Below are 16,650 nucleotides of genomic sequence, written 5' to 3' on the forward strand. Positions count from 1 at the left end.
TACACAATATTGAATCCACTGATTCTTCAAGCCCATCTATAGGAAATAACAGCTGCTGGTCAGGAATTTCCAATTCCCTTTTATGGTGGCAGCCACCCAACCACAAAACTACTCAACAAGCTGAAGTATAAGCAAACACTGCTTCCATACCATCCACCGAAGCTACAGCTTAACAATACAATTTTAGAGTTTTTGATCAGGTGCAGCAGTGGATCGGAAACTTTACCACACCGAAAACCCCCGGCTACCAAGAGGTTTCTTCAGCTGGATTGCCAAGGTCAGTGTGCGTGTAGGCAAGCAAGACTATTCTGCGTGAACTGTGCACACAATTTGAAGCCCGTGCTCAAACACTGATGACAATTTTGATATAGAAGACTAAATATAAGCTGGACGAGCCCCTTGCAGTAACATTGTGTGAACTAGCTGAGGTGACAGAAGGTGTTAATTCAATGTAATATTTTACCGCATTATTTATTTTTACTAATAAAATTTTAATATTAATCATTCAATTATAATTTCTTTCACTTAAAAACAGCAATATCACTTTTCAACCTGGAACTTCTACAGTCCCCGACACTTTGCCTGAAACTTCCATTGTCACATACTGATTCCTCTGGACTTTCTACTACCCAACAAACATTACACGCACCACCAACAGTCGAACAGAGATAAGTGAAAGAACTGTACACATATCATATGTCCACAGTTCACTATAAAGCTTATCTGTCCTTTGTATTCATACTTAATATGCTCTATGTGATCACCTAGTCCTAGACTTCGCTTTCTTTCATTTCATTTCATCTCAACAGCATGTACATTAGTACATACAGATTTCATATTATCTTTCTATTAAAAAGACAGACAGACAGACAGACAGACAGACAGACACACACACACACACACACACACACACACAGATATATATATATATATATATTTTTCACAATTTTCACTTTGCTTCCTCCCATCCTTATGGGAAAACTGTATTTCACAGACGTCTCTTGTATGAAATCTAATGCTCTTTCACATGGTGATTTTTTTTTTTTTTTTTTTTTTTTTTTGGGGGGGGGGGGGGGGGGCAACATGAATGTTTTTGAGTGGGTGGGCACTTTCGACATTTTCACAGAAGGGCCAAAAAATGCTGCTGCTTTTCAGCATGCCCTAGTATCAACAGTGTTCGTCAGAAAAACAAACCTGATCAGTGCATTTTGTGGAAAATTTTGTCTACTTCGTTTTTCGAAGGTGACCACTTGGGACAGAATACAATTTTCAAGATATAAGCAAAAAACTGAGAAAGTGTGAAAAATTTGAGTTTTTTTGCATGTTTTGGTGTGAAACCAAACTCTCACATGGCAATGAATATGAAATTCACATTCAGCAAACCAAAAGCAGGTAGAATTCCTGAGAAACATAACTTCTACAACTCAATATCTTAACGGAAAAAAATCACCATTTGTACAACAAGCACAAATTACAAATTACTGTAGTACCAGTTAAATTCTGCTAAATATAAACTTATAAAAATTATTAGTGGCTTACCTAGTTTCTCCACATTCACAGAACATGGTGTTAGTGTTATCTTCAAATCTGTTTTCTGCTTATGACTGGACATGGGGAGCGGTGCAATGCCTTTGGGTGCCTGAAGGAAAATTGTTTGCATATACAGAACAGCAGCAAATGCTGTAAAATGCATTTATAGTTAAATTTCCTTGCAAACTAAACAAATTTTTATTTTTATTTTACACAAAATGGTAATGTCCATTTTGACAATGTAATTTTGGAAGACACGTCTCATTGCATTAATGTACAGATTGCTTTGATAAACGCAAGTGAATTTTGTCAGTATACATTTGTTGCTAGCACCACCAACCTAGCCCCATATGGGAAGTCACATGCTCTGCCTGTCACAGGCCAGAACAAGATGGGGAGTGGGAGCAACACCTCTCTAATAAACTGTGGACCAATTGGCTTAGCTGGTACAGCCTTGTAAAGATATCTTGCCAGTTACAGCGAAGACTCCAACAGCAGATCCAGCTGAGCAGCAGTCATTTGGAATGGCGAAAGAGGCAACACTCCATTGTGAGGATAATACAGAAGCAGTCTTATAGAAGCTCATAAAGGTTGCAGCCTCCACCATTCTTCTCACGTTGTGTACATCATCACATCAGACATTTATGCGACTCACGATTCTCAAGAAATGAAAAATTGCTGGTCTGATTAATGATGTCTACTAAAGCAAAGAAAAAGGTCAGACAATGTGGTGCTGGAAGTACATTAAATACTGGAGTATGGAGTGTGTGGGGAATCAACAAAGAGCAAAAATTAAAACACAAACTAAAGTTTAAGTTGAATTAGCAGTGATAAAAAGAAAAGTTACAAGAATCTGGAATTATTGCATATTCCATATTCAAAAGTGGCATAGATACAGACAAGCATCAGCTATAGTTTGAAACTTAATAATGAAGGAATTGAAATTAACATTTGTAACTCTACACATATTACTAAAAGAACAATGCCTAGATACCAATTAACAGGAGACTACCCGACTTCCTGTAAATTTCTAGGCAGTTCAACAAGAAATGGACACTGCAACAGTTAAAAGAAGAACTTCACAAAATCCATATATAAAATTTGTGAAAACAATAGGAATGTTTTAGGGGACTTCCGAATAAGAACAGGAAAAGCCACAGCTGAACAGGTTTCACAAAACAATGGAAAAGTAATACTTAACTGTATCAGACAACATTTAATAGACATTCCTATATCTCTTTCAGAATTAAAAGTAGCGTCTTTGAACACAAACATATCTAAATATACATGGAAAAAAGATGAATCAAACATATAATAGATTATATTTCATCTAAGGAAAATTCAATTGAGGAAACTAATGAATACAAGACAGAATGCTGGTCACTACTCACCTTCATCAGGAGAAATGTTTAGAACTGCCGACAGACACACACGAAATTGATGACATTAGGGAGTGGGGAAAGTTGAAAAAGAGGAAGGGCAGGTTACTCATACTGCTGAATGAGAGGATCATGTGTATGGCGTCTCTGGTGAAGCTCTGAAAGACAAGCAGCATCACTGTTTGAGGTTAGGTTAGTGTTGTTTTAATGTCCCGTCGACAACGAGGTCATTAGAGACGGAGCGCAAGCTCGGGTTAGGGAAGGATGGGGAAGGAAATCGGCCGTGCCCTTTCAAAGGAACCATCCCGGCATTTGCCTGAAACGATTTAGGGAAATCACGGAAAACCTAAATCATGATGGCTGGAGACGGGATTGAACAGTCGTCCTCCCGAATGCGAGTCCAGTGTGCTAACCACTGGGCCACCTCGCTCAGTCATCACTCTTTGATGGCGACAGAAGAAAGGGGACATAATTAGGTAGAATTACGTTTTGGGCATTTCTGTTATCCATTAAATATAAGAAAATTTCTGAACTTTAGTTGTCTATAAATGAGGAAGAGTTTGTGTGTGTATGTGTGTGTGTGTTAATAAAATAAATTTAAAAATTGTAGAGAATGGCAAAAGTGTACAAGAAGTCTATGTATCAATGTTATTTACACGCATTTTGATACTTACACAGATTTTTTTAAATTTTTTTTTAAGCTACTCCTCGTCAGAGGTGGTGTGAGCGGAGTTCATCAGCAGAAATCCAGACATCACAGCAAGCACTACATATTTGTCAATTCCATAAGGACTGCTAAGGGGAAACTCCCAATACTTCCTATTTGAGAGTGTCTCCATGGACATTCAGGGACAATAATACAAAAACAGGAGTACCACGTAAAATGGAAGTTGATGACTTAACAGTCTGAGTTTTGCTTTTAGTCACAAAAGTACACCAGGCTTATAAAATGTTAATTTGACTGTATCAGAATAAAATAAAGCAAACAAGGATAACCACTGTAACTGAACATTTATTTTTTTCTTCAGTGTGACAGTACTGAAGGCAGAGATGTCGCAGGCCGAGAAATATGGGGAAATAGTGCACACTGTTAGGTAAACGAAAGGCTGCAAGTTAATTTGCATTTTATCAATTTCATATATCACTGTGTTTAAAGATAATATGTTGAAGGAAGTTAAGGAGGGCAAGTTTCATGAAAGGAACAGTGTTTTATTGACTTTCAACAGGTACCAGGAGGTGAAGCGTAATTCACACTAGAAAATTTAAGGAAAGTTCACACTGCATGAACTGAGCACTTGAATACTTGCAGAGTCTGAGTGGTTCATTCCTGTAAACTTTAGTGTGTGTCTATATATACACGTATAAAGCAGACCAGATGATGTGAAGAACAATATACAAGTGGATGAAAGTGTTCAGAGTGAGACATTTGCTCTATTAACCACACATTATTTTACAGGGTAGGAAAGATACTGTAAAATAATTTCATCAGAAGCAATTGGCAACACAGCACCTAACAAAATAGTTGCACAAACACACATACATTTGTAGAACCAGTAACAGAAGTCTTGTTATGAATTCAGGGCAAGAAATACGAGGTAGTATTTTTGAACAAGAAGGTATTTTTCTTTAAGATAAGGATAACTTTTGTACTTACAGAATAGCATTATTACATTAAATTGTAATCTAATGGATGAATGTAATATGTTTTGATATATGAAAGTGGCAGCTGTATCAGATCTCAAACAATAGTGCAAGCAAAGGATATTTGAGCATAGCAGAGGTCCACATTTATGACTAATAATGTGAACTAATACACAATTAAACTGAAAGAGTAGTGCAAAAGGACATTTTGGGTATAATGAGACATTTTTATATACTGAAAGTTTGTAAAGGACCAATTTAGTAATGTTATTAGTGCGCACCAGTATTGGATTAGAGTCCTGTCTACCACAAACTTTCACTAATTGTGGTATTTTCTTTAGGTAAAAATTACACCAAACAAATGTCTACCACGTCACAAACCTACAGAAGAACACAGTTGGTGTTGAGATACTTTCAAATATATGACAATATCAAGCTGACAGTACAATTGGTATTTTAGTTTGAGTTTTCAGAGAAACATACCACTGAACAGATGAAAAAACTGGGAAAGAAAGAAAACATATATTAAGAACTAAGTAAAGCCATTAATACAGATTCTATCCTGACCTTGAATTTAAAATTATTTGGTGCAAGTTTAGGCAGCTCATTTTTCTTCTGGATAGTAGCAGTTTGATTTAATTTTGCTGTTCTGCTCATAGACCGTGTTACACGTACAGCAGAGGTAGCTGGTTTTTCTGGTAGAATATCCAGCTTCTTCGATGTCTTTGTTTTAAGCAGAGCATCCGTTCTAAAAGGTGACCTTGTTTTGTAGGGTGACCCAATGTTATGACGAACATGAGTCACAATAAATGGCTTTCTCTTTGTTTTATTTTTCTTTTTGGCTTCCTCTCGGGTCCTTTTCCAAGCCTCCAGCTGTCTCGCACGAACATCTTTCACAGCTGAAAAAGAACAATTAAGTACATACTTCCAAAGGAACTACGACATGAAGAAAAGCTCTTTCACAGCCTTTAAAAAAAAAAAAAAAAAAAAAAAAAAAAAAAAAAAAAAAAAAAAAAAAAAAAAATCTTAGACTGACCAGTATTTGACCCTTGACCTTTCAGTTTCAAGGATTTTCTGCCAGATCATGAGGCCTGACTTGACAATGGAAGTAATACAAACAGTTCATTTCATGATACTCAAATTTCTGAAGCACATGATAATCTTGTTGACTATGGGAAAGACTTGTTTGTACTTTTTTTCTATGAAATGACTTTACAGACCAAAATTTAAAAATATAGACTAAAACTGATCAATCTGGAAAAATATACACTTTTACAGATTTTACTGACCACTTTCCATTGTTGCAACTGCCTTTCAACAAATTGCTGATAAGGAACATAAAATACCTATTACTAAAACAGGACTTTCTTAGTTAAAGTTTGCAGTCAGTTTACATCACAAGGAAGCGTTTACTAATAAAACTTTAATTTATAATGAAGGCATTAATATTGTTCCATCATTATGCAACTTCTCAAAACAAGTTGACACCTTACATGTACATAACAGGTCTTAAATTAAATTTAACACTGGATATACATATTCCTCCACCCTCCATGAGCCATGAACCTTGCAACTGGTGGGATGGCTTGTATGCTTCTGATACAGATACCCATACTGCAGGTGCAACCACAATGAAGGAGTGTCTTGAGAGGCCAGACAAATGTGCTTTTCATGAAGAGGAGCAGCAGCAGCAGCAGCAGCAGCAGCAGCAGCAGCAGCAGCCTTTTCAGTAGTTGCAGGGGCAACAGTCTGGATGACGGACTGATCTGGCCTTGCCGTGCTAGTACCACAGCTGTAATTTTTCAAGACGGCATGCAGAACAACTGCATGGTTAAATGATGGTGGCATCCTCTTGGGTAACATATTCCAGAAGTAAAATGGTCTCCCATTTGGATCTCCAGGCGGGGACCACTCAATAGGATGTCGTTGTCAGGTCAGAGTATGGGATACTGGATCCGTTAATCGTGCAGGTAGGTTAGAAAATTTTAAATAGGGGATGGATAGGTTGAAGTTACGTATTGTGGCAGTTTCTGAAATTTGTTTGCAGGAGGAGCAGGACCTCTGGTTAGGTGAATACAGGGTTAAAAATACAAAATCAAAGAGGAGTAATGCAGGAGTAGGTTTAATAAGCTAGGTTGGTTGATTAAAGGGACCAAACTACTACATCATCGGTTCCTTTTTTCTTGAATAGACAGGTCTACGAAACTGTAAATCAGAGGAAAACCCAAGTTCTACAAAAGCTAGATACAAGAGAAGAAAGAAGAAAGGGGGGAGGGGGGATACAAGAAGAAAGGCTGGCGAGATGCCCTATCTAGGGAGCAGTTGGAAACCCCCAAAAGCAAAACGCAATGAAGGGGCGTACATCAGTAGCATACTTCAAAAGCTGTTGTTGGTGCCTGATCTGCAATGGAGGGACCAGAGTCTCTTCGAGTAAGATCTCCAAAGGGCTAGTTCGAAAGGCTTCTCTCAAAAGTATAAAAAGTATAACCCTGCAGTTGTGTATCAGATCCACTATCCGCAATGCTGAGGGTGATGCTAAACTGTATGCCAGACGCCCATAATCAAGACAGGACTGTATCAGGGCTTTGTAAAGCTGCACAAGGATAGTTCGATCTGCACCCCAGCTGGTGTTACTCTGGCAGCAAACTGCATTAAGCTGCAGCCAGCACTTTTCTTTAAGCTAGCGAAGATGGGGACTCCACATCAAAGAAGCATCGAAGGCCAGTACTAAAAAAACTGGTACATCTCTACCACACTGAGAAGCTGGTCGTCGAGGCAAAGTTCTGGCTGCGGGTAAATGGTAAAATGTCAATTGAAGTGCATGAAGTGAGTCGTAGCAGCTGAAAACTGAAAGCCACAGGTGAAGGCCCATGACTGTGCCTTGAAGTCAACATTCAGCAGAACTCACACTATAAGAGTAATAGTAGAGGCAGAAGTCATCAGCATGCAAGGAGGGTGCTGCTGAGGACCCCACAGCTGTTGCTAGACCACTGATGGCTACTAGAAAGAGGGACACACTGTACAGTGCTCTCCAGGACCCCATTCTCTTGGATATGGGGGGCAGGGTTACAGTGGGAAGCACCAACTCGAACCAGAAAGTATTGTGCAACAAGAAGTTTTGGATAAAAATTGGGGGCAGACCCCCAGAGACCCGAACTGTGTAAGGTAGAGAGAATGTGGCATCGCCAGGTGGTGTCATATGCCTTTTGCAGGTTGAAGAAGACGGCCATAAGGTGTTGACTGGTGGCAAAAGCTGTTCAAACAGCAGGCTTCAGGTAGACAAGATTATCAATAGTGAAACGGCCTTGGCAAAAAACCACCCTGGGGCAAAGCCAGAAGACAGACTCAAGGAGCTAACACAGCTGCTGGCTCACCATGCATTCTAGCAAGGTACGGAGAACACTGGTGGAGCTAATTGGGTGATAACTGTATCTCTAGAGGGTGCTTACCTGATTTCAGTACTGGGATTATGATACTGTCTCACTGCTTCAGATTCAGTTAAAGATGGCAAGGTTATGACAAAGACAATTGTAATAAAACTGGTTATGGTGAGAGATGTACTAACTGACCTTGGATCATATGAAATGACCAATTACTAAGTTGAAGATTCAGAAACCAGAAGTCCTCTACCATATAGTTACATGAAAACGTATAAACGTCAACATATATAAATGCTCAACGTAATTACAATTATGATTCTGGACTTCTCAAAAGGATAAGCAGTGATACACAATTATTTGTATTTTATTTATGAAATTTATATTTCAAAGATGATTTTGCACATATTGGTCGATATAAGATAGTATTTTCTTTGCTACATATTGTTAGAGGTAAATCTTTGTCTTTTGAGCAGCGAGTGGTACGAGTTGGAAGTACGAGGATGGAGTACAAGTTGTGTGTGTTGTGTTAGCACTATGGTTTATGCTGTTCTGAAGTGAAATGACTGAAAATATGTGTGTCCAACTACAGAATGCACACCAGTGTTCATATTACTTAACTAAATGAGCCCAAGCATCCTCTAGACTAGTATGGAAAGCTTCACGTGAGAATGGACTATGAGCCTACAACAAAGAAGAAGAACAAAAGATTAGTATTATGAAAACAGTTAGGCGAACTCACATTCTACCTCTGCTACCTCTCTCTGCAGTGTGTAACTAACTCAGTATGACAAGTGCTGTGAAAATGTGACCAGCTGCACAAATTATTAACTTACTTTTAAATGAACAAATCAACTTTGGGGTATAAGTGGGTGGTGATGATAAGACAGTCCACCGATAGGTGCTTTATCATTTGACAGTGGACGCAGGTTTACCCTGGAGCTTTATCAGAGAAGTGGGCTAGGACACTGACGAATTCCCACTCAGTGAATGGAGCATTATACGGCTCCAGGTGGTGCATAGTAAAAGATAATTACTTTCGTTCCACCAGCTGTTTTAAGGCATGAAAGGCAAGTTGGTAATGTCACTTGCTGAGACTCTAACATAACGCAGAGCAAAATGTTCAGCGACAGTGTCTGGGTCAGTGTAAACAGCACAATTCAAGGTACGATTTTTTTACCCTCCATGCTGCCCTCCAGTACTAAATTGGTGTCTGGTATCAGTAGAGATGTCTGATCTTAGTCCAAACCTGCAAAGGTGAGACACAGGGTCTGATGGTTGAAACGTACCATACCCAGCAGTCTTACTTTCATCATTTTATTAGGTGGTGGACCTGTGCACATAGCTGCTTAAAAGGCAACAAGTTGTTCCACTGATGGGTGTCACTTATGGCATTTGAGAGCCCACCTATGATCTCTAATGCCCTCTGCGATTTCTGATGACCACAAAGGTACCGTCTTCAATCGGGCTGGGCCCAAGGAACAGGGGATCTCTACATCAGCTTCCAAGAGATTGGCTGCAGTTTTGGTCTGCACTACCTAATTGGTATCTCCATACACCAAAGAGCAAAGGAGCAAAGGGCAACAGCAAAGGCAAAAGCACCCCAGTCAGCACCGTTGAGAGCGCATCTGGGTAGGTGTCCAGGGGAGTGACACTGAGGGAGGAACAGAAAGATCGAGAAGTGGTCACTGCCACACAAGTCATTACTCACCAGTGAATGGATGGGAGAAGACAAGAGCTACAGAAGGACAGGTCAATGGCTGAGAAAGTTCCATGTGCCACACTGAATTGTGTGGGGGCACTAGCATTCAGGAGACAAAGATCAAGCTGTGCCAGTAAGTTTTCAAGGTCTTTACCACAGCCAGCTATCTTCGTTTTAACCCACAAAACATTATGGGCATTGTAATGATCCAAGATTAGGAAATGTGGGGGAAGCTGAGAAGCCAATGCAAACAGTATGTTCCAAAACACTTCATCAGGACGGAGGTAAACACTGCACATGGTAATATCCTGAAATGTCCTTACTCGAACAACCACAGCATCCAAAGGTATTAAAAGGCACAAGTTCACTATCATGTCTAGAAGTTACGTGCAATCTCCTCCAGACACCTTATCACAGGTAGCACAATTCTTATGACATCCAAGAAGGGCTATAGCGCACATTGCTGGGAACCAAATCTCCTGAAAGGCAATGCTGAAGGTAGGGGAAGTGCTTAAAAGATCATGCAGCTGAGCCAGGTGGTGGAAAAAACCACTACAATTTCACTGGAGAATAATGTTGTCTATGTACTGTGAGACTATGAAGGGACCAAGGAGGCAAGTTATGCTGCAGGGTCATCTGCTCCCACTGGCTGAGAAATTAAGGCATCAAAATACATAGGTTATGGGTTCCAATGTGTGGTGTGACCCAGGGCCCATCAGAATGTCTGCCTCGGATGCAGGTGTGGAACAGACAGGATCTGCTGCTGTGGGGCCACCAGAATATCCTCATCCTTGGAGGACTACCACTTATCTTTCCTCCCCTTAGAGAATTTGGATCCCTGTGAGGGCTTCTCTGAATTAGTTTCAGGTAACTACGATGATTGCGAAGTTCTGCGACCAGCAGCCTGTGGCTCCTTCAATCACTGGCTGGCATCCAGTTGTAGACCAGAAAAAGCCATGGAAGGAAGTGTTTTGAGAGACAGAGTCCAGTTGCAGACTAGAAGAACTCTGAAGGAAGTGTCCCGAGGGACCCCTTACTGGCAAGAGAAGCCAGAGGAAGGTGATTTGTCTCTGGCTAGGAGGTGGAGATCAATGTGCCCAGTGGGTGGGAGGCCAACAATATCAAAGTAGATGTGGGGCTGTGTAACACCCCAATTATAGAACCCATAATGAACAACCTTTTGTTGGACAAAGAAATGGAAAAATCAGTCATCCTGACAGTGATGATAGCTACTGACAACAAAATTTACACTCTTGACAGGTTGATTAACAGTAATGTTATGTAAATACTAATGCTTATCACAAAGAAAGGATTGAATGGAAGAATAACATATGGTACAAAACAAAAACTTTAAAGAAAGAATTCACAACTTATTACTGTTGTTGTTGTTGTTGTTGTTGTTGTCTTCAGTCCTGAGACTGGTTTGATGCGGCTCTCCATACTATTCTATCCTGTGCAAGCTTCTTCATCTCCCAGTACCTACTGCAGCCTACATCCTTCTGAATCTGCTTAGTGTATTCATCTCTTTGTCTCCCTCTTACGACTTTTTACCCTCCACGCTGCCCTACAGTACTAACTTGGTGATCCCTTGATGCCTCAGAACATGTCCTACCAACCGATCCCTTCTTCTAGTCAAGTTGTGCCACAAACTTCTCTTCTCCCCAATTCTATTCAATACCTCCTCATTAGTTATGTGATCTACCCATCTAATCTTCAGCATTCTTCTGTAGCGCCACATTTCGAAAGCCTCTATTCTCTTCTTGTCCAAACTATTTATCGTCCATGTTTCACTTCCATACATGGCCACACTCCATACAAATACTTTCAGAAACGACTTCCTGACACTGAAATCAATACTCTATGTTAACAAATTTCTCTTCTTCAGAAAAGCTTTCCTTGCCACTGCCAGTCTATGTTTTATATCCTCTCTACTTCGACCATCATCAGTTATTTTGCTCCCCAAATAGCAAAACTCATTTACTACTTTAAGCGTCTCATTTCCTGATCTAATTCCCTCAGCATCATCCGATTTAATTCGACTACATTCCATTATCCTAGTTTTGCTTTTCTTGATGTTCATCTTTTTTCAAGACAGTGTCCATTCCATTCAACTGCTCTTCCAAGTCCTTTGCTGTCTCTGATAGAATTACAATGTCATCAGCGAACCTAAGAGTTTTTATTTCTTCTCCATGGATTTTAATACCTACTCCGAGCTTTTCTTTTGTTTCCTTCACTGCTTGCTCAATATACAGATTTAATAGCATCGGGGAGAGGCTACAACCCTGTCTCACTCCCTTCCCAACCACTGCTTCCCTTTAATGTCCCTCGACTCTTATGACTGCCATCTGCTTTCTGTACAAATTGTAAATAGCCTTTCGCTCCCTGTATTTTACCCCTGCCACCTTCAGAATTTGAAAGAGTATTCCAGTCAACACTGCCAAAACCTTTCTCTAAATCTACAAATGCTAGAAACGTAGGTTTGCCTTTCCTTAATCTTTCTTCTAAGATAAGTCTTAGGGTCAGTACTGCCTTACGTGTTCCAACATTTCTATGGAATCCAAACTGACCTTCCCTGAGGTTGGCTTTTACCAGTTTTTCCATTCGTCTGTACAGAATTCGCGTTAGTATTTTGCAGCTGTGACTTATTAAACTGATAGTTCGGTAATTTTCACATCTGTCAACACCTGCTTTCTTTGGGATTGGAATTATTATATTCTTCTTGAAGTTTGAGGGTATTTCACCTGTATCATACATCTTGTTCACCAGATGGTAGAGTTTTGTCAGGACTGGCTCTCCCAAGGCTGTCAGTAGTTCTAATGGAATGTTGTCTACTCCCGGGGCCTTGTTTCGACTTAGGTCTTTTAGTGCTCTTTCAAACTCTTCATGCAGTATCATATCTCCCATTTCATCTTCATCTACATCCTCTTCCATTTCCATAATACTGTCCTCAAGTACATCACCCTTCTATAGACCCTCTATATACTCCTTCCACCTTTCTGCTTTCCCTTCTTTGATTAGAATTGGGTTTCCATCTGAGCTCTTGATGTTCATACAAGTGGTTCTCTTTTCTCCAAAGGTCTATTTAATTTTCCTGTAGGCAGTATCTATCTTACCCCTCGTGGGATAAGCCTCTACATCCTTACATTTGTCCTCTAGCCATCCCTGCTTAGCCATTTTGCACTTCCTGTCGATCTCATTTTTGAGACATTTGTATTCCTTTTTGCTTGCTTCATTTACTGCATTTTTATATTATCTCTTTTCATTAATTAAATTCAGTATCTCTTCTGTTACCCATGGATTTCTACTAGCCCTTGTCTTTTTACCTACTTGATCCTCTGGTGCCTTCACTATTTCATCCCTCAAAGCTACCCATTCTTCTTCTACTGTATTTCTTTCCCCCATTGCTGTCAATTGCTCCCTTACGCTCTCCCTGAAACTCTGTACAGTTTTAATCTACAGTTCATAACCAACAGATTGTGGTCAGAGTTCACATCTGCCCCTGGAAATATCTTACAATTTAAAACCTGGTTCCTAAATCTCTGTGTTACCATTATATAATCTATCTGAAACCTTCTAGTATCTCCAGGGTTTTTCCATGTATACAACCTTCTTTTATGATTCTTGAACGAACTTTTAGCTATGATTAAGTTATGTTCTGTGCAAAATTCTACCAGCCAGCTTCTTCTTTCATTTGCTAGCCCCAATCCATATTCACCTACTACTTTTCCTTCTCTTCCTTTTCCTACTGTCGAATTCCAGTCACCCATGACAAATTTTCATCTCCCTTAACTACCTGAATAGTTTCTTTTATCTCATCATACATTTCATCAATTTCTTCATCTGCAGAGCTAGTTGGCATATAAACTTCTACTACTGTAGTAGGCGAGGGCTTCATGTCTATCTTGGCCACAATAATGCGTTCACTATGCCGTTTGTAGTAGCTTACCCGCACTCCTGTTTTCCTATTCATTATTAAACCTACTCCTACATTACCCCTATTTGATTTTGTATATGTAACCCTGTATTCACCTGACCAAAAGTCTTGTAGCCACATCCAGTTGTAAGTTTGCTGTGACTACAACGTAAACTCAGCAATGAAGATGATAACTTCACTTGTCTCTTGTACTCTTGAAATAGTAGTACTAGGTTGTCTTAAACCCGATCTGAAGTTTGAAAGTTTTATGACTGCAAGTATTAGTTGGAAGTTGGACTGACGTAAATTCATCTTTACCGTTTAGACAGATAACGGGATAGTTGCTAAAACGGACAGAAAAATAACTCATGCGATTGCTGATCTGTGATGGGACTTAGCCTTCGTGATACTTAATGGTCACCAACATCAAAGGGCACAGAGACTGATTACCAACATAAACTCAATTATTAGACTTGATTAGGCAACAGATAAATACAAGCACGAAGAACTTACAACTGTGCCCTGTTGTCAGAAGCTATTGTCAAAGTCAGAATTGCTGATGCTAACAGACCCAATTCCGTGAATGAAAAATCAGGTGTGTGTGCTCAGTGTGGGTACAAATAATTACGAACAACAAGAAACTTTAATTCTTCGTGTCACCTACATCATTTAATGGACATTTAATGTGTATTTGTGGGATTAACTGATTCTTCGGACAACAAAGATGAAAAGTGATTTAGTGACCATTTAACTGAACAACAATAAGATACACCGAAAACAATGCATTCTGAACATTGCTCAAGGGCATGTTATCTCTGGAATTACATCGTGTAGTTGTTGAACATGCGACAGTGACGCCTTGACGACGGAATAATGATTAACAACTCAATAGCCTCGCAAAATCATAATGTTGCATCGGCTTGGGTGATGGATTGATGATTCAAGACATTATATTTTCAACATTTGAATACCCATTCTCAAACCAGGCATAAGAACTACAGTCAGCAAGTTCGCGTGGACTGAAAATCTGTCGCGAACATCCAAAGGACTTTTGGTTATCATTTCAGATCAAGGGAGTCATCGTGTTATCAAGTGGTGCAGTCGCTACATTTATAAGCGGAGATTGACAGACATCGAACACCACTGCTTTAATTACAAGCAAGGGCAGCGCACACACTCCGGCATGCTGCTATATCGAGACATTGATATCAGTTTTGAGAGACAGTGTCTGAAAAATAACCAAACTATGCGAGGAGTTTGTTTTTCTAATAGTTATAGATTAGCAATGTCGTGATTGACGGACGCTGTTCCATGTCATCTCGATTAGGACAACCATCACCATCGAGCAGAGACAAAACCAGACGCCTAAACTAGCAGCAAGAGGAGAGCCCCAACCATCACATCGAGCACAGACAAAACCAGACGCCTAAACTAGCAGCAAGAGGAGAGCCCCAACCATCAGTGAGGCAGGCTTGGTCAAGCAGCCATGAGTGCCCACTGTAGGAGGTGTAATAGGCAGGAGTACTGTCACCAAAGGATGGCGACGTCACTATAGCTGCAGTATATGGCACTGTTATACATGCTAGTTGCAACTGTTCATAATTCCTCTTGGCCTCTTGATTAGTTAGTTTGTCTTATGTCTTGTATTTCCTTCTTTTCCTAGAAAATAGTGCAATCTGGTGGGCAGGGAGAATGGTGCTTTCCAGACTTAACACAGATGGGGGGAGGGGCACAAGGAGCGTTCACATGCAGTGGTTGTCTACAATCTCTACAGATGGGGCAAGCATTATAACGTGAAGATGTGCCCAAATTTTAAACAGAGGAGGAGGAGGAGGGGCACATGCTGTTTCACATCGCATCAGCCCCATCACCTTGACATTTCCAGGCAATGAATCACCCTCAAAGGCCAAGATAAAGGGGCATCAGTAGCAACCCTAATATGCTTTGACCTCCTATGGACACAAAGTGTAAACCCTGTTACTCCAAGTTGGCATGTAGCTCATCATGAAACTGCGATAACAGGTCTCAGCGAAAAGTGATGCCCTGAATCACATTTAGATTAGTACAGGGAGCCACAGTCACCAGTATGTCACCCAACTTATTACAAGTAAGCAGTGTCTGTGACTGGGCAGAGAATGCTGTTTTGATCAAAATTGATCCTCTTTTTATTTTGGAGATGGCTGCCACTTCCCCAAACTTGTCTTCTAAGTTCTCCTTAAGGAATAAGGCCTTTGTGATCAAAACAGAATCATTATCAGTCCTTGTGCAGAGAGTATGCCTCTGCTAGCTGCTTAGCCCTACATTCTTCCCATGGTGTAGCCAGGGAAGGTAACATTTTAGGGTTGCATGTCTCTGCATTAAAAAGAACCTTCCTCCCATAGAGACCACTGGGGCTATATGGCCACAAGGGGGAGATAACTTCATCTGCTTGGCTTGCGTCTCATCTGTCATGTTGCCATCCACTCCATCCAGGGGATGTTCCCATGAGCACCACTCAGCCTCAGCAACAGCTAACTGGCCAGTAATCAGTTGTTGGGTATCCCCATGCCTGAGTCACAATGAGCACATACTCCTTGGCATACAAGGGGAGTTTTCAGCTCAGACACCAACAGTGCAATCCCTGTGTGGTCAAGGGGTTACCACCGTGCAGGTACTTGATGACACCTTCACAACAGGATGGCTACAGTCCTGGGTTTTGGGTGTGTTATCTTATTAAAGGGAAAGGTGCGAAGACGTAAAGACACAAAGGCAGAGCACACACTGCATTGCACGTTCTTCCCTGCAAGATTCACACTTCTAGAGAATTTTGAAAATTGGTGACATGTCAGGTCCGACAATGGGGTCCATATACGTATTTTTTTTATTTACTGAAATGTTGTAGAGAAGACCGGAAGTGGAAACGCTAGTCCCATGTCCAAGCAGGGTCTGCACCAAGAAAACCATCAGATGGAGAAGCAGAGGGGTGAAAGTATAGTGTAAGTGTAAGCCTGCAGCATGGAAAGGAAGTATTGCTGCAAAGGCTGATGGCCCATGTTAGCTAAGCAAGTACTCACAAAAGAGATTTGAGTAGTAAATGTGGACTGATGGAAAAGAAAGAAAAAGGAAGCA

The 16,650-nt window shown here is 40.4% G+C and overlaps 1 protein-coding gene across 1 annotated transcript in view; it reads right to left on the reverse strand.

Moving 5' to 3' along the window:
* The window catches only part of LOC124606749 (disks large-associated protein 5-like), a 168,092-nt gene that overhangs the window by 138,715 nt on the left and 12,727 nt on the right, over positions 1 to 16,650 (reverse strand). Inside the window, exons 2-3 of the mRNA XM_047138795.1 lie at positions 5,118 to 5,449; positions 1,540 to 1,639 (exon numbers count right to left, since the gene is read on the reverse strand). Coding sequence (XP_046994751.1) covers positions 1,540 to 1,639; positions 5,118 to 5,449 — 432 coding nt within the window. The remainder of the gene's footprint in view (positions 1 to 1,539; positions 1,640 to 5,117; positions 5,450 to 16,650) is intronic.

The sequence above is a fragment of the Schistocerca americana genome, chromosome 3 (assembly GCF_021461395.2).
Source record: "Schistocerca americana isolate TAMUIC-IGC-003095 chromosome 3, iqSchAmer2.1, whole genome shotgun sequence".
Taxonomy (NCBI): Eukaryota; Metazoa; Arthropoda; class Insecta; order Orthoptera; family Acrididae; genus Schistocerca; species Schistocerca americana.